Consider the following 22783-nt stretch of genomic DNA (forward strand, 5'->3'; position numbering starts at 1 on the left):
ACAACAGAACCAAACCCAAAACACACATGAGATCTCCTCAATATCTCAGATGTTTCTCCAGACATCTGTGCCATTCGATTGAGAGTTTATCAGATCAAGACCTCAGTAATCTCATTTACACCCCGCTAAATACTGACATTCAAGACATGTGGAGCTACAAAAAATGTGTACCCTAAAATCACAAGGGGAAAAAATTATAAGAAATTATATTTTGCATGAATAAAATGCATCTCACAATGAAAACCATGAAGATAGTTTTGTATTAAGACATTAATTTTATGATATTATAGTATAATGTGTTCATGTATTAGTTTAATTGTAAATATATTTTCATTAATAATTAAAATTATTAATGTAATGTGTCTGGTCTCTTATTTTTATTATTCAAATAAATAATAAATAATAAAAAGCTAAATAATAATTAAAGAAAATAATATTTAAGATTGTTATATATTAATTAAAAAAATAAAACACAAATAGCATAAAGCAAATAATATATATATATAAAAAAAAAATTTGCATTACAGTGATAAGAATTTAGGGCATACATATAGGGCATATATTTTTTCATTCAAAGTACATTTTCTTATTTTTCCTTTGGTCCTGAAGTGAAATATGAGTGGGACATTTTCTTGACACATTTAACATCTAAAATCATTCAGCCATTTGTGATCACGTATGATGTGACACGACATGAAAGGTAGAAAGTGAGAGAGAGAATGAGAGAGGGAGAGAGAGAGGGAGAGAGAGAGAGAAGAACAGAGAGAGAAAACACCAATGTTGTGGCTATGAGGGACTCTTTGTGTCTCTCTCTCTCATTCTCTCTCTCTCTCTGTTCCTCTCTCTCTCTGTTCCTCTCTCTCTTCACGTCGACTCGTTCCTGATTTCTGTGTTAACTCTGGATCTGTAAGGATGAACTCTGTAAACGTCAGGAAACCTGCTGTGAAAATCCCATGAGGAACTGAAGACACTTCATCCAGGAATTAAACGCACCAGATCGTCATGGATCTTTCATTTATGGCTGCGCAGGTATGAGATGTTTGACATTATGTTTTAAAGATGCAAGCTTTATATGCACATCATCCGGTTCACTTTGAAACGGTGCCGTGTGAGAGTTTCGAGCTCATAGATCCTCAGCATCCGCTCAGATGATCCCTGATCTTATGACAGCTCTTCATGTCTCATGTGCAATTAACCACTCGTTTACTTTACTGTGTGTGTGTGTGTGTGTGTGTGTGAATGTGAGTGAATGTTTCAGTGTGTGTGTGTGTGTGTGTGTGTGTGTGTGTGTGTGAGAGTGAATGTTTCAGTGTGTGTGTGTGTGTGTGTGTGTGTGTGTGTGTGTGTGTGAATGTGTCTGTGTGTGCGTGTGAATGTGTGTGTGTGAATGTGAGTGTGTGTGAATGTGAGTGTGTGTAAATGTGAGTGAATGTGTCACTGTGTGTGTGTGTGTGCGTGTGAATGTGAGTGTCTGTGAATGTGAGGGAATGTGAGTGTGTGTGTGTGTGTGTGTGTGTGCGTGTGTGTGTGTGTGTGTGTGTCTGTGTGTCTGTGTGTGTCTGCGGGTGCGTGTGCGTGTGTGTGTCTGCGTGTGCGTGTGTGTGAATGTGAGTGTGTGTGTGTGTATGTGAGTGAATGTGTCAGTGTGTGTGTGTGTGTGTGTGTGTGTGTGTGTGTGTGTGTGTGTGTGTGTGTGTGTGTGTGTGTGTGTGTGTGTGTGTGTGTGTGTGTGTGTGTGTGTGTGTGAGAGAGAGAGACATTGTCAAGACGATCTGCTGAAGTTCCATCTGAGCATCAGAATGGGGAAGACAATTTTATTTAAAATAATATCAAAATGGTGGGAAAAAATCTAAAAAAAATATATATGTTATATGAACATTATAAATGCTAAAACTAAACAATACATAAATAAAAAATAAATTGATTTATGTTCTGGGTCAGACTATATCACAGTCTTCCTCACTGAAATAAGTGAATTTGTTCTTTCAACAGTTGAACCGGTTCTGTATGTGAACTCACTTTATGTGTTATTCGATGAACTTAAACGTTAAAGTGATTTGTCCTCATCCATCACAGTGAAAACAGAACGTGTGAACGAATAAACACTCACTTGTGTCACGGAAGAAGAAAAATGCTCATTTAGACACTTCAGGCGTTCAGACTGTAAGAGAGACGTGAGACTGATAGTTGATCATCTAGTCGCTGAACAAATGCTCCTATTTTTCTTCCGGTGACTTTTTGAATGTGACGATAACACAAGAGTGATAGCAAATGAGCGTGGCACACACACTCCATTCCTGGAGGAAAAATGAATTATGAACCGAACGCTGTGATAAACGCTATTGTTCACAAACTCTTTGAGACGGGCACAAATAAACAGGACTCCCATGAGGCCGTTCAGCAACACAAGCGGACAGCAGGTGCTGAGTAATCACAACTCTCCAACAGCATCACTCAGAGAGCGTCTCGCGGCGGCCCGCGCTCACGTTTCACACGGCAGGAGTGCATCTCGCTGTCAGCTCGGCCCCGGCGGGCCCCGGCGGGCGTCAGCGGGCACCAGCGACCCTCAGTGCCACTCTCCTGCGGCACACTACACCATCACTCGTTCACACTTTCATCAGAAAGTGTCTGCTAAATAACAGCATGAGGGTGTGAAGGCATAGACAACTATCACAGGCGCAGGATTGCCAACAAAAGATTAGTGTTTCACAACAAAATGCGATTTCAGTCTTTCTGCTACAAAATGGCATGTTTAATTATTTGGGAAATTTAAAAAGCAATCTCTTAACAAAGTGTTATTTTAGTATTATTTTTTTATTTACTAGTTTGTATTGCTATTTTGAATCAGGGTTTATTTTTATATTTTCCGTTTTATTCTAATTGGTTTTTTTTGGGGGGGAGGGGGGGGGTGTGATTATTTTTTTTGTCGTTTTTTTATTAGTTTAAAAAAAATACTATTTAATTACATTTAAAGTTCCATTTATTTTTGTTTCAGTTTCAATTTGTATTTATTTCCAGTTAGTAATTTGAATGCTTCAACTTAAACTTATTACATTTATTTAGGTTAAATTTATTTTTATTTCAGTTTTAATTTTTATTTATTTTTATTTAGCAATTTTAGTGATTCAACTAAAAATTATTACATTTATTTAGCGTAAATTTATTTATATTTCACCTTTATTTTATTTATTTATTCATGGTTAGAAATTGTTGTGCTTAAAATTATTTTATTTATTTTGCTTAAATATTTCTATTTCAGTTTTAATTTGTATTGCTTTCTAGGTAGTGCTTCAACTGAAAGCTTTTATTCATTTATAGGTTAAATATATACATTTCAGTGCTCATTCAACTTAAACTTATAGCAACATTTCAGCATTTCTAAATTTCATTTAGTTTAAGTTTTTCAACTAATATTTATATTTTATTTTATTTCAGCTTTATTTCAATACCAAAAATAGTTTATTTTTTGGCAAACGATAATAATCGTTGCAGTGACTATCTGAAATATCTGGACACTTATATTCATATTAATATTATAAATATTATGTTTCAATTGCAAAGTGTGTTCATGCTTCCAAGTGAGTAAATGATCTAATGCAATGGCATTCATACATTATTAATTCGCCTTGGGCTCACTGTACAGTGTACAGTAATGTAGGGGTCATGTAAACTGATGCATTTCATGCTGTCAAGTTTATTTATGAGCTGACCATGAATCCAGCGCTGGAAAAATGAGAACGGAGTGCCTCGAGAACAGGACTTGCTTGCTTTAGTAATTTATGAATGTATTTCAGTGGCGTGATGTTTGAGACTGTTTACTTCGAGCTAAAACCACCTGAGGTTTGATCTTACATCTCAAGAGGAGCGAACATACATTACATAAGCACTCAAGACTCCTCATTTATACTTTATTTACCTTGAAGCTCGTATCACAAACACAACAGTAACAAATGACATGTAAATACCATGGTAAATACATTTTTAAACAGATTTTAAAAATCAGTATATTTTCATCTCTGAGGTTTTTGTTGTTGTTTTTTACCCCAGAAGATTTTTGGTTTATGGGTTTATTAAGGTAAACTTACACGTTTTTAAGACCAATAACGTCAATTTAAGGAATTAACTGAATGAAAACACAATATATGTCAATAAGTTATATAAATGTAAACGTCTATGGAGAAACACAATGAGTCTTGTTCTCAGTGAAATTGGTCAAAGTGGAGCGAGTTTGTGATTAAAACAAGAAAAATATCTGGCAAAGAGCTAAAAAAAACAGCTTTAACCCATTTGTGCCGGATGCTGCGTGCCGAAACATTATATCTACCGCCGGTTACTGCGTTGCGCAACTCTGAACCTCCTGCCGGCTGCTGCGTGGCGCAGCATTTTGTATTCGTCATCCTTTTCATGACGCTTGCAGCATAGAATTTGTCATTGGTTCAAATACACATGAGGTGGGTCTTGTTGATTTTTTAAAGACCGCGTGACCACCCAAATGTACTGTAGTTCGCTAAAAATCACGTCAATCAATCAGCTATACACGTGCATTTGTTTGGGATTTTTTTTGGAGACGCGAGCGAGAAAATGGCAACGACAGAGGCGTGTGCAAAGGCAAGAATACCGAAGGCAAGACACAGCCCGACAAATTAAGCGTCTGGGACTTACTTTCACTTTGATTTGCGATAGTTTGCGGCGCATTGGCTTGATGAATAGATGCTCAGCTGCTCATCTGAGGTGATGCGTCGTGTCGCAGTAGCGTCGTCATATCTGACTATAACATGACATATAGCCTATAACACGCTCTCACACGTTTATCTTTTAGCATTTTTGGGAGGAGTAAAATTTACTTATGTGGTTTCAACCATCAGATGCATTTACACTTGTCCAGTTTCGTCTGGAATGCGGCCCAGACCTCCTCCTGAAGTGGTTTGAGCGATCGGATTCAAATCCGTCTCGGAGGGCATTTACACCTGGTCTTTTCACGATCGGATAGCTATCCGATCACAGAAAACGCGTGAAGTGGCCAGGTGTAAACAGCCCCACACACACCGCGCGCGCCGAACAGACGCGCGGTCACCAACTCGAAGTGGAACCCTGTCTCCAAAACGGAGATGAAGACATTTGTCGGGCTGTGTCTTGCCTTCGGTATTTTGAAGCTGCCAGCACGCAGGGATTTCTGGAGGCCATGGCAAGGGACCGCTTCGACATGATCTGGAGGTAATTATTTGTGTTTTGTTTTTATAATGAATAACTAGCATAATAAATTGTAATATAATTATGTGATGATGGTTGATAATGATAATACTAAATACAATAATGTTAATATAAATACAATACTGGCATAATGAATAAATAGCATAATAAATAGTCATATAATTATGGCATAATGAATAAATATAAATACTATAAATATACATAAATAACATAATACATATGAATAAATAAATACAATGATGGCAATAAATGTTATGTTAGAAATTATTTTTATCATATGCATTTTCAGATATCTCCAAGATAACATCGATGCATGAGCCAGAGATGTGAGCCATGGAGCTCAGAGACTGTTCCCAGTTCCACCTCAGGACTTTCCCCACCTCTCTCTCATAACAAGAATCCTTGTTCAGTGTGTTGGCATGTTTAAAATGTTATTTGTTTTATTTTATATAATTGATTTATATTTTTTTTCTTCCCCATATGATTTTGAGAATTTCTAGAAAAATGTGTTGTTATGTTAGTGCTAAGGGAGCATGTCTTAATAAAACCTGTGATTCTTACCTTTAAGATGTATTTTATTTCATGTTTCTAAGTACTACAGAGGCTGAGATATTAAGGTTTTGGTAGACGTTGACAATTCGAAGTATTTTTTCAGAAAACCCTCAGGAGATAAGGATATTTATCCTAGAATAACATAGGTTTTTATAGGCGTTTTTAGCAGGCGTTTTAGGAGTAATTAATCAAAGGGAAGTTTTCATTACTCATTAACAGATTCATATACTGTATTTGTTCATGTTTTAAACATAACCGCACACAATTTTGTAAAAATAAAATTGTAAAAACATTTGCATTTCAAGTAAATGTATCTTGATATAAAAATATTTAGATATTTGTACCGGAAAATAAAATTCAGCATGCAACATTTAATGACAAAACTTCAATAATGTCATAAGATTTTCTGCTCTGATTTAAGACCTTAATTTGTGGGGCGAATTAAGACTTTTTTAATAACGTAGAAACCCTGTTTATAATGTTTAATGTTTATATTATAAAAATATTTTTATATTTATTCATTTATGACATTATTTTTATGAAAATTAAGCATATTTACACCTACATTCTCATGAATGTAATGCAAAAATAAAAATTTAAATCAATTTTAAATCTTTATAATGATAGTATTTGTTTTACTACATTTAATGTATGCTAATTTAACCTTTTTTAAATGAAATTTTCTTTAAAACTAGACACAAATGAGTCATTAGTTGTCATACAGTAAGAGTGTATAGCTATAAAATCGATTCGGAGAGCAGCTCAGATCATATAATGAGAAATATTCAAGCTCATATTGAGACGTCTGAATTGTCTGACTTTAGAGACATTACTGAGATCTCCTCTGAACTGAGACATTACTGAGATCTCCTCTGAACTGAGACATTACTGAGATCTCCTCTGAACTGAGACATTACTGAGATCTCCTCTGAATAGAGAAATTACTGAGATCTCCTCTGAACAGAGACATTACTGAGATCTCCTCTGAACAGAGACATTACTGAGATCTCCTCTGAACTGAGACATTACTGAGATCTCCTCTGAACTGAGACATTACTGAGATCTCCTCTGAACAGAGACATTACTGAGATCTCCTCTGAACTGAGACATTACTGAGATCTCCTCTGAACAGAGACATTACTGAGATCTCCTCTGAACAGAGACATTACTGAGATCTCCTCTGAACTGAGACATTACTGAGATCTCCTCTGAGACATTACTGAGATCTCCTCTGAACAGAGACATTACTGAGATCTCCTCTGAACAGAAACATTACTGAGATCTCCTCTGAACTGAGACATTACTGAGATCTCCTCTAAACAGAGACATTACTGAGATCTCCTCTGAACAGAGACATTACTGAGATCTCCTCTGAACAGAGACATTACTGAGATCTCCTCTAAACAGAGACATTACTGAGATCTCCTCTGAACAGAGACATTACTGAGATCTCCTCTGAACTGAGACATTACTGAGATCTCCTCTGAACTGAGACATTACTGAGATCTCCTCTGAACTGAGACATTACTGAGATCTCCTCTAAACAGAGACATTACTGAGATCTCCTCTGAACAGAGACATTACTGAGATCTCCTCTGAACAGAGACATTACTGAGATCTCCTCTGAACAGAGACATTACTGAGATCTCCTCTGAACTGAGACATTACTGAGATCTCCTCTGAGACATTACTGAGATCTCCTCTGAACAGAGACATTACTGAGATCTCCTCTGAACAGAAACATTACTGAGATCTCCTCTGAACTGAGACATTACTGAGATCTCCTCTAAACAGAGACATTACTGAGATCTCCTCTGAACAGAGACATTACTGAGATCTCCTCTGAACAGAGACATTACTGAGATCTCCTCTGAACAGAGACATTACTGAGATCTCCTCTGAACAGAAACATTACTGAGATCTCCTCTGAACTGAGACATTACTGAGATCTCCTCTAAACAGAGACATTACTGAGATCTCTTCTGAACAGAGACATTACTGAGATCTCCTCTGAACTGAGACATTACTGAGATCTCCTCTAAACAGAGACATTACTGAGATCTCCTCTGAACAGAGACATTACTGAGATCTCCTCTGAACTGAGACATTACTGAGATCTCCTCTGAACTGAGACATTACTGAGATCTCCTCTGAACAGACACATTACTGAGATCTCCTCTGAGACATTACTGAGATCTCCTTTTGAACAGAGACATTACTGAGATCTCCTCTGAACTGAGACATTACTGAGATCTCCTCTGAACTGAGACATTACTGAGATCTCCTCTGAACTGAGACATTACTGAGATCTCCTCTGAACTGAGGCATTACTGAGATCTCCTCTGAACAGAGACATTACTGAGATCTCCTCTGAACAGAAACATTACTGAGATCTCCTCTGAACTGAGACATTACTGAGATCTCCTCTGAACAGAGACATTACTGAGATCTCCTCTGAACAGAAACATTACTGAGATCTCCTCTGAACTGAGACATTACTGAGATCTCCTCTGAACAGAGACATTACTGAGATCTCCTCTGAACAGAGACATTACTGAGATCTCCTCTGAGACATTACTGAGATCTCCTCTGAACAGAGACATTACTGAGATCTCCTCTGAGACATTACTGAGATCTCCTTTTGAACAGAGACATTACTGAGATCTCCTCTGAACTGAGACATTACTGAGATCTCCTCTGAACTGAGACATTACTGAGATCTCCTCTGAACTGAGACATTACTGAGATCTCCTCTGAACTGAGGCATTACTGAGATCTCCTCTGAACAGAAAAATTACTGAGATCTCCTCTGAACTGAGACATTACTGAGATCTCCTCTGAGACATTACTGAGATCTCCTCTGAACTGAGACATTACTGAGATCTCCTCTGAACAGAGACATTACTGAGATCTCCTCTGAACTGAGAGATTACTGAGATCTCCTCTGAGACATTACTGAGATCTCCTCTGAACTGAGACATTACTGAGATCTCCTCTGAACAGAGAAATTACTGAGATCTCTTCTGAACAGAGACATTACTGAGATCTCCTCTGAACAGAGACATTACTGAGATCTCCTCTGAACTGAGACATTACTGAGATCTCCTCTGAACAGAGAAATTACTGAGATCTCTTCTGAACAGAGACATTACTGAGATCTCCTCTGAACAGAGACATTACTGTGATCTCCTCTGAGACATTACTGAGATCTCCTCTGAACTGAGACATTACTGAGATCTCCTCTGAGACATTACTGAGATCTCCTCTGAACAGAGACATTACTGAGATCTCCTCTGAACAGAGACATTACTGAGATCTCCTCTGAACAGAGACATTACTGAGATCTCCTCTGAACTGAGACATTACTGAGATCTCCTCTGAACAGAGACATTACTGAGATCTCCTCTGAACTGAGACATTACTGAGATCTCCTCTGAGACATTACTGAGATCTCCTCTGAACTGAGACATTACTGAGATCTCCTCTGAACAGAGACATTACTGAGATCTCCTCTGAACTGAGACATTACTGAGATCTCCTCTGAACTGAGACATTACTGAGATCTCCTCTGAACAGAGACATTACTGAGATCTCCTCTGAACTGAGACATTACTGAGATCTCTTCTGAACAGAGACATTACTGAGATCTCCTCTGAACAGAGACATTACTGAGATCTCCTCTGAACTGAGATATTACTGAGATCTCCTCTGAACAGAGAGATTACTGAGATCTCCTCTGAACTGAGACATTACTGAGATCTCCTCTGAACAGAGACATTACTGAGATCTCCTCTGAACTGAGACATTACCGAGATCTCCTCTGAACAGAGACATTACTGAGATCTCCTCTGAACAGAGACATTACTGAGATCTGCTCTGAACAGAGACATTACTGAGATCTCCTCTGAACTGAGACATTACTGAGATCTCCTTTGAATAGAGACATTACTGAGATCTCCTCTGAACTGAGAGATTACTGAGATCTCCTCTGAACAGAGACATTACTGAGATCTCCTCTGAACAGAGACATTACTGAGATCTCCTCTGAACTGAGGCATTACTGAGATCTCCTCTGAACAGAGACATTACTGAGATCTCCTCTGAACAGAGACATTAATGAGATCTCTTCTGAACTGAAACATTACTGAGTTCTCCTCTGAACTGAGACATTACTGAGATCTCCTCTGAACAGAGACATTACTGAGATCTCCTCTGAACAGAGACATTACTGAGATCTCCTCTGAACTGAGGCATTACTGAGATCTCCTCTGAACTGAGACATTACTGAGATCTCCTCTGAACTGAGGCATTACTGAGATCTCCTCTGAACAGAAACATTACTGAGATCTCCTCTGAACTGAGACATTACTGAGATCTCCTCTGAACAGAGACATTACTGAAATCTGCTCTGAACTGAGACATTACTGAGATCTCCTCTGAACAGAGACATTACTGAGATCTCCTCTGAACTGAGACATTACTGAGATCTCCTCTGAACTGAGACATTACTGAGATCTCCTCTGAACAGAGACATTACTGAGATCTCCTCTGAACTGAGACATTACTGAGATCTCCTCTGAACAGAGACATTACCGAGATCTCCTCTGAACAGAGACATTACTGAGATCTCCTCTGAACTGAGACATTACTGAGATCTCCTCTGAACAGAGACATTACTGAAATCTGCTCTGAACTGAGACATTACTGAGATCTCCTCTGAACAGAGACATTACTGAGATCTCCTCTGAACTGAGACATTACTGAGATCTCCTCTGAACAGAGACATTACTGAGATCTCCTCTGAACTGAGACATTACTGAGATCTCCTCTGAACAGAGACATTACTGAGATCTCCTCTGAACTGAGACATTACTGAGATCTCCTCTGAACAGAGACATTACCGAGATCTCCTCTGAACAGAGACATTACTGAGATCTCCTCTGAACTGAGACATTACTGAGATCTCCTCTGAACAGAGACATTACTGAAATCTGCTCTGAACTGAGACATTACTGAGATCTCCTCTGAACAGAGACATTACTGAGATCTCCTCTGAACTGAGACATTACTGAGATCTCCTCTGAACAGAGACATTACTGAGATCTCCTCTGAACTGAGACATTACTGAGATCTCCTCTGAACAGAGACATTACCGAGATCTCCTCTGAACAGAGACATTACCGAGATCTCCTCTGAACAGAGACATTACTGAGATCTCCTCTGAACAGAGACATTACTGAGATCTCCTCTGAACAGAGATATTACTGAGATCTCCTCTGAACAGAGACATTACTGAGATCTCCTCTGAAGAGAGACATTACTGAGATCTCCTCTGAACTGAGACATTACTGAGATCTCTTCTGAACAGAGACATTACTGAGATCTCCTCTGAAAAGAGACATAACTGAGATCTCCTCTGAACTGAGACATTACTGAGATTTCCTCTGAACTGAGACATTACTGAGATCTCCTCTGAACTGAGACATTACTGAGATCTCCTCTGAACTGAGACATTACTGAGATCTCCTCTGAATAGAGACATTACTGAGATCTCCTCTGAACAGAGACATTACTGAGATCTCCTCTGAACAGAGACATTACTGAGATCTCCTCTGAACTGAGACATTACTGAGATCTCCTCTGAATAGAGACATTACTGAGATCTCCTCTGAACTGACACATTACTGAGATCTCCTCTGAACTGACACATTACTGAGATCTCCTCTGAACTGAGACATTACTGAGATCTCCTCTGAACAGAGACATTACTGAGATCTCCTCTGAACTGAGACATTACTGAGATCTGCTCTGAACAGAGACATTACTGAGATCTCCTCTGAACTGAGACATTACTGAGATCTCCTCTGAACTGAGACATTACTGAGATCTCCTCTGAATAGAGACATTACTGAGATCTCCTCTGAACAGAGACATTACTGAGATCTCCTCTGAACTGAGACATTACTGAGATCTCCTCTGAACAGAGACATTACTGAGATCTCCTCTGAACAGAGACATTACTGAGATCTCCTCTGAACTGACACATTACTGAGATCTCCTCTGAACAGAGACATTACTGAGATCTCCTCTGAACTGAGACATTACTGAGATCTCCTCTGAACAGAGACATTACTGAGATCTCCTCTGAACTGAGACATTACTGAGATCTCCTCTGAACAGAGACATTACTGAGATCTCCTCTAAACTGAGACATTACTGAGATCTCCTCTGAACTGAGACATTACTGAGATCTGCTCTGAGACATTACTGAGATCTCCTCTGAACAGAGACATTACTGAGATCTCCTCTAAACTGAGACATTACTGAGATCTCCTCTGAACTGAGACATTACTGAGATCTCCTCTGAGACATTACTGAGATCTCCTCTAAACTGAGACATTACTGAGATCTCCTCTGAACAGAGACATTACTGAGATCTCCTCTAAACTGAGACATTACTGAGATCTCCTCTGAACTGAGACATTACTGAGATCTGCTCTGAGACATTACCGAGATCTCCTCTGAACTGAGACATTACTGAGATCTCCTCTGAACAGAGACATTACTGAGATCTCCTCTGAACTGAGACATTACTGAGATCTCCTCTGAACTGAGACATTACTGAGATCTCCTCTGAACAGAGACATTACTGAGATCTCCTCTGAACAGAGACATTACTGAGATCTCCTCTGAACAGAGACATTACTGAGATCTACTCTGAACAGAGACATTACTGAGATCTCCTCTGAACAGAGACATTACTGAGATCTCCTCTGAACAGAGACATTACTGAGATCTCCTCTGAACAGAGACATTACTGAGATCTCCTCTGAACAGAGACATTACTGAGATCTGCAGGAAATAGAGTTATTATTCCAATCATATTCCTCTCCTCTGATTCATACGAGTGTGGAGTTAATAGAATCAGCGAGAGCTCTGTCGAGTCACGGTGACCAAACATCAGATTCACAGCAGACCTTCCCACAACGGCAGACGCTTTCATTCACACACATCAATAATGGATAGGAGATTCATAGATATGAGTTCTTGTTGTGGAGTCGTCTACTTCAGAAATCATCTAATCTTTCCTTTTAAGACTGTCCTATTTGGCAGATATATTTCGCCATAGAGACACTTTTCACCATCCCATCAATTTCCCAAGTGAAAAATCTGTTTTTCAGTGGGTTGCATATATATTTTATGACGTTAAAGATTACGTGAGTAAAATTTAGCGCATAATTCAGTTGAAAATCTCAAGCACTTATGATGCATTTAATGCTTTTCTATCAATTTTGAGCCAATGAAAACTGCAGCAACACTCTCAAAAGTGTTCAACATATCCTCTGTTTTCACTGATGATGCACAGGATATAAAAAAATAATTCTTGAAAACATAAGCATATTAAACAAGCACGACTATCAGAGCTGATCTCTTCCATATTTAAAGGATAACCACATCTGCATGAAGCTCTGAAACGGATCTTATTCCCTGGAAGAGCTCCTGATGCTGCACAGATGTGTCGCATGGCCTCTGTCTGACTGAGCTGATGTGCGCTCAAGAAAATATCACTTTTACCCTCAAACCGCGTTTCTTCTTGACTTTTTAGTGGAAGTCGGTCATGTTGTGGCTCGAGGTCTGTTTCCATCTCTTCCTCTTCCCCGCTCTAGTCTCCTGTCACAAACATCACAACGCCTCACTGGAGATCCTGCCGTTGATCAAGTGAGGTTGAAAACTACACCTTCTGCAAATGAAATCGCCATAATAATGGCTTTTCAATCACAGACGAGGAAAAGATGACCCAAAAGTGCTCTTATTTTCCCCGAAGAGAAAGACTGTACAATTAAAACGCACAACGTTTTATCAACTTTCCAGAACTCCCTGAAACGCCTCCATTGTAGTCTTGAGTTTCTTCCGGGAACGAACACGTCACAATATTGCTCATTATAATAATTCATACGCAGAATAAAGGGGCGGGGCCTGGTTGAGTTAGTTAGTAGTGTGTTAAACTGGTGGTTATGGTAAGGGGCGGGACATTTCCCAAACACACTCGAAGCGCTCGACCAATCACAACACACTGATCCAGCCGACCAATCAGAGCACAGTGTGCTTTTCAGAAGGAGGGGCTTCATAGAGACAGGAACTAAACAGAGCGTTACTGACAGACTGGGAAGAGAGGAGCCGCAACAATGGAGAATATGAGGAAAATAATCAACATTCAAGCAGGAAAACCTGTCGTGTAGAGCTCAAAAAGATCATTAAAAGGGCATAATAGACCATCTTTATGCTAGTATTCTATCAGCCGTAGTGTCATACGCTCTACATGTCACTACATGTTCTGTCCAGGTCTCGCTGCCCTGAAATGACCGTTTCCCACTGAAACAAAGTCTCAGTCGTATCTGAGCACGACGCTGGGAATCAGTTTTAGTGTGTGTGTTCGCTAAGAGCTCATGCAGGAGAACACGACACATGCTCAGGGCTTTCCATCACATCCCTGTCCACTTCTTTACGCCACAGGCTAATGTTCTTCTGAAAGTCACAGCAGCATCTTGGTCAAAACACATTAGAGACGATAACAGGTTTGAGGTTTAAACTCATATACAGGTCCTTCTAAAAAAATTAGCATATTGTGATAAAGTTCATTATTTTCCATAATGTAATGATAAAAATTTAACTTTCATATATTTTATATTCATTGCACACCAACTGAAATATTTCAGGTCTTTTATTGTTTTAATACTGATGATTTTGGCATACAGCTCATGAAAACCCAAAATTCCTATCTCAAAAAATTAGCATATTTCATACGACCAATAAAAGAAGTGTTTTTAATACAAAAAAAAGTCAACCTTCAAATAATTATGTTCAGTTATGCACTCAATAGTCAATACTTGGTCGGGAATCCTTTTGCAGAAATGACTGCTTCAATGCGGCGTGGCATGGAGGCAATCAGCCTGTGGCACTGATGCTGAGGTGTTATGGAGGCCCAGGATGCTTCGATAGCGGCCTTAAGCTCATCCAGAGTGTTGGGTCTTGCGTCTCTCAACTTTCTCTTCACAATATCCCACAGATTCTCTATGGGGTTCAGGTCAGGAGAGCTGGCAGGCCAATTGAGCACAGTAATACCATGGTCAGTAAACCATTTACCAGTGGTTTTGGCACTGTGAGCAGGTGCCAGGTCGTGCTGAAAAATGAAATCTTCATCTCCATAAAGCTTTTCAGCTGATGGAAGCATGAAGTGCTCCAAAATCTCCTGATAGCTAGCTGCATTGACCCTGCCCTTGATAAAACACAGTGCACCAACACCAGCAGCTGACATGGCACCCCAGACCATCACTGACTGTGGGTACTTGACACTGGACTTCAGGAATTTTGGCATTTCCTTCTCTCCAGTCTTCCTCCACACTCTGGCACCTTGATTTCCGAATGACATGCAAAACTGAGCAACAGTCCAGTGCTGCTTCTCTGTAGCCCAGGTCAGGCGCTTCTGCCGCTGTTTCTGGTTCAAAAGTGGCTTGACCTGGGGAATGCGGCACCTGTAGCCCATTTCCTGCACACGCCTGTGCACGGTGGCTCTGGATGTTTCTACTCCAGACTCAGTCCACTGCTTCCGCAGGTCCCCCAAGGTCTGGAATCGGTCCTTCTCCACAATCTTCCTCAGGGTCCGGTCACCTCTTCTCGTTGTGCAGCGTTTTTTGCCACACTTTTTCCTTCCCACAGACTTCCCACTGAGGTGCCTTGATACAGCACTCTGGGAACAGCCTATTTGTTCAGAAATTTCTTTCTGCGTCTTACCCTCTTGCTTGAGGGTGTCAATGATGGCCTTCTGGACAGCAGTCAGGTCGGCAGTCTTACCCATGATTGCGGTTTTGAGTAATGAAACAGGCTGGGAGTTTTTAAAAGCCTCAGGAATCTTTTGCAGGTGTTTAGAGTTAATTAGTTGATTCAGATGATTAGGTTAATAGCTCGTTTAGAGACCCTTTTCATGATATGCTAATTTTTTGAGATAGGAATTTTGGGTTTTCATGAGCTGTATGCCAAAATCATCAGTATTAAAACAATAAAAGACCTGAAATATTTCAGTTGGTGTGCAATGAATCTAAAATATATGAAAGTTTAATTTTTATCATTACATTATGGAGAATAATGAATTTTATCACAATATGCTAATTTTTTTAGAAGGACCTGTACATGACGTACATTTAATATATATATTACTTAAGAAAAGTCATGATGCAACATATACAGTGGCCACTTCAGTCACTCTTAAACACTTTCTTTGATATATATTTGTTTAATACATTCAGACATTAAATGTGACTTCAGTGTCCAAATACTTTTCGGGGCTGCTGTATTTTCCACTCGAGTAATTCAGTGCAAAAGTAGGTCAATTATATTGGAAAAGCTCATTAGAATGATGGAGAGCTGAATGGTGTGTGGATTTAATTCACATTAAGAGCTGAATAGTGACGGCACCTCTGAAATAAATGCATTTTTCATACGGCTGTAATGAGGCTTTTGTTTAAAGCTCTTTCCACTGCCGTCTGTCCGTCGTGTGCAAGTTACATTTCTATTCCAGCTTTAAAGGCTTAAATATTGAAATTACATTATAAAACTGTGAGTGGGTGTGTTTTATAAAGAACAAGTTTTAATGTTGAATCTCCATCTCTATATCTTACAACTGTGAATAAATAAAATATTGTAGGTTTTATTAATAATGTATGCTTAAAGTAATTTAGCAAAAAATAGTTAGTTAACAATAGTAATGCATGGATGGATGGATAGATGGTTAAGGGATGGATGGATGGAAGGAGGGATTGATGGAGGGAGGGAGGGAGGGATGGATTGTGGATGTATGGATGGGTGGATGATGGAAAATGATGGATGGATGGAAAGAGGGAGGGATGGATGGATGGAGGGATGGATAGGGATGGATGGATGGATGGGAGGGTGGAAAGAGGGATGGATGGAATGAGGGATTGATGTATGGAGGGAGGGATGGATTGGTGGATGGATGGATGATGGAAAATGATGGATGGATGGATGGATGGAGGGAGGGATTGATTGATGCATGGATGGAAAGGGATGAATGGATGGAGGGATGGAAGGAAGGAAGGAGGGATGGAAGGAGGGAGGGAGGGATGGAAGGAGGGATGGAGGAAGGGAGGGATGGATGGATGGAGGGATGGATTGGTGGATGTATGGATGGAAAGGGATGTATGGATTGATGGATGGATGGAAAGGGATGTATGGAGGGAGGGATAGATTGGTGGATGGAAGGATGGATGGATTGGTGGGTGGATTGAAAGTATGTGAACCGTATGCAGTTTAAACTCAACAGCTACTGTCCTAGATGAGCAAAAGCGAGAGTGGTGTGGATTTATTTACTCATCATTTATTGATTGTCGGGCCGAATGAATAAAGTACAGTGCCGAGAGTAGCAAGATGTAAACACAGAAGCGCCTCAACATTAACATGAGACAAATGAGCAGAGTTTGCTTATCAATACTACACTGCTAAAGTCTGACCTTTTTAAAATAACAGAGTGCAACAGTGTCCGCCCACTTTTCACCAGCGCTGGTTCTGAAAGTGTTTTTTACATTTATTTCTCCCAGGGATTTAAAAAAAAAAAAAGTCTCTGTTAAAGCATCTTAAGCCATGAACCAAACCAACCAGCTACCCGCTGACACAACATTACACACTTTGATTTGAAGCAAAAAAGTGTTTGAAAATCGGACAACAAATGCAAGACTGTGTACTCAACAGATTTAACGAGGGAAAGAACTACAATCAAATGAAGCATTGAAAATGACAAATAAAAAACGAAAAAAAATATTCATGTAAATTTGTTGATTATAGAAACTATATTTTAAGTTTATTGCAAAATATGCAGACAGCTCTTTAGGATAGATTGCCACCACTCTGGTGGAATGTTCTGCACTGCATCATGGGTAATGTAGTTTTCACCAGGAATTCCTCTGTTAAACACACATATTTTAAAAATAAGTTGATATAATGCAAACAGACGGCTTTGTGAATATTACTTTTCAAAAAATGTATTTTAAATATTGAAGCACATGGCGTAGTTACAGCTATCTACCAGCAGGAGACATAATAACCAAACCTCTCTCTCTACAGGATGAAGCACCTGTGGTTATCGCGTGTGGCTTTTACATTTATATTTATGCATTTGGCAGACGCTTTTATCCAAAGCGACTTATATTGCATTCAAGGTACACTTTTACATTTAATCATATCTTGCTTTCACAGAGGCATCATACTGTACATACAGTAGAAATGAAATGAAGCTTTTTATCACTCCAGCAACCTGTGCTGTTGGGCTTTGATTGTCTCAACCAATAAATCACTCTAACTTCTCTCTTCCTAAATATTTATGGCACATTAATTAAGCCCCAGTTCCCTCTGCAGGCCTCGCGTGCTTGTGTGTGAAAACACACTCGAGGCCACAAACACGCTTCCCATGTGCAACAGTTGTCATGAGACAGTTCTCCATAACGGTGCCATTCGAAACAGACATGAAGATGCTCTGGGAAACACTGTCTGACAGAACAACATTCTGCTCCAATCTTCCAGTTTACATGTTGATGTGCTTTAATGGTTCAACACATGGTTTTACTCCTCAGCGTCAGGCTGTGTAATATCATATGGAAGCTTGTTTCCGCCAAAGCATAAAAAAGTTCATTTCTTTTTTATTTTACCTTACAATTCTGACTTTTTTCTCACATTTGCGAGTTTACATCTCATTGCACGAAATAAAGTCGCAATTGCGAGATATAAAGTCAGAATTGCGAGATTTAAACTCTCAATTGTGAGATAAAAAGTCGTAATTATCTTTGAAATAAAATGTTTTATTCCGTGGCTTCCACAGCCACAGCCAGAAACCAGCTTCCATATATAAATATCTTCCTCACATGCAATACATAAAAAAAAAAAACACAAACCCAACAATGTTATTTGTGTTGTTTGCTAAGGCAAGTATCACTATCATTATTACTCAGTTAGATCAAAGTAAAGATGCATCCGATACTAAATTCCTCTGCAGATACTGATAACCGATTATTCAGAATGATATCTACCGATAGTTTGATTTTCTTAAAGAATAAAAACTCTCCAAAATAATGCTGTAAACTATACAGAGAAGTCTCTCATTTGGTGCATTACTATAATATTAGAGGTTAAAATTAAAACAGAGCTTTTATATTCGACTGGTATTTAGTTTCAGATATAAAAATGACTCCATCCCGTTTTGATTGACAGGATCTAATCAGCCCTGATCATTTTTTGTTTTTGAACAATCGGCCGATGGTGAAAATAATTGCTTTTATTGGCCGATACCGATTATTGGCCGATATATCGGTGCATCTCTTGATCAAACCTCAGCAAAACAGGTGAAAAAATCATATTCCTTGCATTAAAGGAACGCCCACATAGGAACACCCTAGCAACTGCATAGCAACCGCCCTAGCAACCGCAGTCACCCAACATAGTTGAAAAATCTACGTAAAAACCTAGTTGAAAACCTTACTCAGCATAACCAATGAAGTTAAGTCAAGTCAACTTTACTTAAACATAGCATTTTTACAATACAGATTGTTTCAAAGCAGCTTAAAGCAACACCAAGTAACTTTTCCTCTGCGGTCGCCCTACAGGTTGGAAGCGTAATTGTCCATTACCGCTGTCGTAAATAATTTAGCCTAGCGCAGCCTTCTGTCACACGCACGCTCGCTGTTTATCCAGCGCCGGCTTTGGAATGAACGATGTCCACCAGCCCGATCTCACGACAATTCGTACGAATTTTACGAGGTGGCTAATTCGTACTAATGCATACAACCTCACTCGTACAAATTTGTACGATTTTTGCTAATTCGTACATATTTTACGAGTTACCAAATTCGTATGAATTCGTACGAATGACCTACCCCTGACCCCGCCCCTAAACCTACCCATCACGTTGGTTTAGACAAATCGTACAAATTCGTACGAATGAGGTCGTATGAATTAGTACGAATTAGCCACCTTTTAATCACTCGTACGAATTCGTACGAATTGGTCGTGAGATAGTGTTGTGTCCACAGACAAGCTAGAGTATGTTGCATGATTTCATGAAAGTATGATGTATTGCGACATCAGAAACGAAGAAAAACTAAATAATGACTATTGTAACGCTTGACGTAAAGCAAGTCAAATTTGTAGTTTTCTTACGTCTCATTAGAACTACAGAAACGCGACCCGATCTGGCAATCTTAGCGTGGTTATAGCAGATATAGGACCGCAAAGCGAATCCAGAAGTGCCTTTCACCCTGTTACGACTTAATGAACCACTGAAACCATTTTGGAAACATTATTTTAAGGTAAAAAATCTTACTTAGTGTTGCTTTATTAGTGATAACAGGAAAATAATACAACAAAGTTTGTTTCTGCTGTACAGCAGATCTAGAAGAAACTAGCGCCATAGTCCAGCTTAAGTAAGTTCAGTGATGGTTCATTTTTGTCGTAAAAAAATATATATTGCTTTAGTTATTTATACATATATATGCATATATAGCCGCTCTGGAGAAAACAGTGATGTCATCATCGTCCAGCTCAGTTCAGGTCTCGTGTAAAGCGTGACATTGTTGAACTCTGTCTTTCAGCTCCCGATGATGAGCGGCGCGTTCATGGATGCGTCTCCGGTGGACGACTGCAGCACAGAGCACTCGCTCTTCAACTCGACCGCGAGTGTGAACGCAGCGCCGGCTCCCTCAGCGCCGACACCACAGGAGGAGCAGCGCGTGTCCAGCGACGCCGTCTGGCTCTGGATCGCCATCATCGCCACCATCGGCAACATCGTAGTGGTTGGAGTCGTTTATGCTTTTACCTTCTAAGGACTTTTGGTTTTCTTTCTCTCCACCGTCCAGAGACCTGCAGTCCCACATGCACGTGAGGGACGAAGAGTAGCGGCCTTCGCTATGTTTAACCTGTTCACTTAAAACCGGCCTCACAACTGGAGGGGAAAAAGCCTCGTCCCCCGCAGCACACACACACACACACACACACACACACACACACACACACACACACACACACACACACACACACCAGGGTCTGAAATTAACGGGGGCGTGGGGCAAAATTAAGGATACACAATATATCGGCCACCATATCGGTATCGGCTGATATCGGTTCATTTTTAATGTTATCGTTATCGGCCCGATAAGAAAATTTGGCCGATATATTAAAGCCGATAAATAATGTATTATTTCCTTCAGCTGAGACACTTCGGATGCGCACTGTTCATCATGATGATTATGAATTGCTTGAAATATGATTGGAATCACTTCAAAAAAGGAAAATAAAGTAAAGTGCAACATTTGCAGAGCAAGTCTGTCATACAGGCTGCATAAAATTATAATGAGAACATCCTAATTGTGTGTTTGGGACGTGGCTTTTAATGGTGAAACTTTTGTTTTTGTAATCAGGCTCTCAAAAAAAAAAAAAAAAAAGTGGATTTAGATTTATTAGATTTTTCATATCAGTGCATACCTAATAAAAATGCATCCATAAACCAAGATATGGTGCAAAAAATGTCTCTGCATAAGTTCTTGTTTTATAAGCAGTATCAAACAAGCAAAAGTGCCGTTTTCCCGAATATCAGCACGTTTGCAAATGTGATATTGATTTTATACAACAATAAACAAAAAGATAATAGGCTATTAGGCGACTTGCATTTAGTAACAAAATTGTTATGACACAATTTTGGGGTTTTTTCCTCTATTTTGCCAACGAAAATAGTTTAGTAGAGCCACTGAGTAGAGTCTCTGAGAAACACAGTTTCGGTTTTGTTACTGAATGAATCTGTGCTTTTGAACTAATCGTTCTAATGAATGACTCGACGACACACTCACTTCTGCTTTGTCCCTGAATTAATCAACGAATCGTTTCTCTGAATGATTCAATGGCTAACTCGTTAAGATGACGATTTGCTGCCCCCTACTGGCAGTTTTAGTATCATTTCATTTTATCTAAGCGACGAAGACTGAATGCTGTTTTTGTTTTCGTTTGTGATTGTAACAATAGTTCTGGTTAAAGAGATAGAATGAGTTTATGAATATAGACTATGAAGAGCGAAATATGAGTTGTAAATATAAAAGAGTTGGGCTGTCAAAATGGCTGAAAAACTAAATTTGAATGTTATACTTAAATATTAGTAATATTTGAATTGTATTATAATTTAAAAGGCATCATTTCAGTTAGGGGGAAAAATCTTTTGGCTTGTCTTCTGAGACCACAAGAGGGCGCAATGACCATTAAATTGTTTATTCAAATGTTTATTCTCCGACTGTTTCTTTGAAACGGGCCTAAAAAATTGAATTGAATTCTGCTGGTCAATGAATCGAGTGCAGTGAGTGTCATTTTTAAACATTAAACAGCAGTGGCATTTCTGTGCAGCACCAACCAGGGTAATTTTACAGTCTAAAACTAAAAACATAACACTTTTGTTTATTTAAAATCAGTGTTAAGTGAAAAAACTTTCATACAATAATTAAATTTTTCGCCAGTTTCCAAAGAAACATTTCTTATTTTCATTTACTTTAACATGAACAATTTTTTTTAACACAACCAAATGTGAAATTTTGAAATAGAAAAACTGAAAAAGTATTTTCTAGTATAACGTCGACCAAAAATGTGTAACTTTTATTTAATAATTTTGTCTAACAAAGTTTTGATGGACTTTGTTTATTTGTAAAGCCTGTCTGTATTCATGGTGTAAAATGAATCAGGCTGGAAATGACAGAAAATCAGTAGAAAGTGGAAGCTTGTTGAAGTTTGTTGTGTAGGCCTATAGTATTTAAGAGAACCGTCTTTATTTTTCAAAATGAGAGTTGAATGATGCCGTTTCTGTTGTAACCTGAAAAATGCCATTTACTATTAAAATTTTAATAGCTAATATCCTTCAATTTCTCTGTCATCTATTTCCAGAAACGATGCACAGATGATTATGCATCAGCGGCGTCTCGTCTGA

The 22783-nt window shown here is 39.0% G+C and overlaps 1 protein-coding gene across 1 annotated transcript; it reads left to right on the top strand.

Annotated features, from left to right (window-relative positions):
* Nucleotides 1-846: 846 nt before the first annotated feature.
* Nucleotides 847-20645, top strand: LOC130075769 (uncharacterized protein C14orf132). Its single transcript, XM_056240535.1, has 2 exons — nucleotides 847-1029; nucleotides 20415-20645. Exons 1-2 carry the CDS (start codon nucleotides 1003-1005, stop codon nucleotides 20643-20645), a joined length of 258 nt encoding a protein of 85 aa, XP_056096510.1. The 5' UTR covers nucleotides 847-1002.
* The last annotated feature ends 2138 nt before the right edge of the window (nucleotides 20646-22783 follow it).

This window comes from Rhinichthys klamathensis, unplaced genomic scaffold (genome assembly GCF_029890125.1).
Source record: "Rhinichthys klamathensis goyatoka isolate OS25496 unplaced genomic scaffold, OSU_Roscu_1.1 h1tg000603l_1, whole genome shotgun sequence".
NCBI classification, from domain to species: Eukaryota; Metazoa; Chordata; class Actinopteri; order Cypriniformes; family Leuciscidae; genus Rhinichthys; species Rhinichthys klamathensis.

Excerpts from the sequence above, each read along its gene's own strand:
- LOC130075769 (XM_056240535.1), top strand. The coding sequence starts at position 1,003 with ATGGATCTTTCATTTATGGCTGCGCAG. Across the intron at positions 1,030-20,414 it reads TTTCATTTATGGCTGCGCAG|CTCCCGATGATGAGCGGCGC; the intron begins GTATGAGATGTT and ends TCTGTCTTTCAG.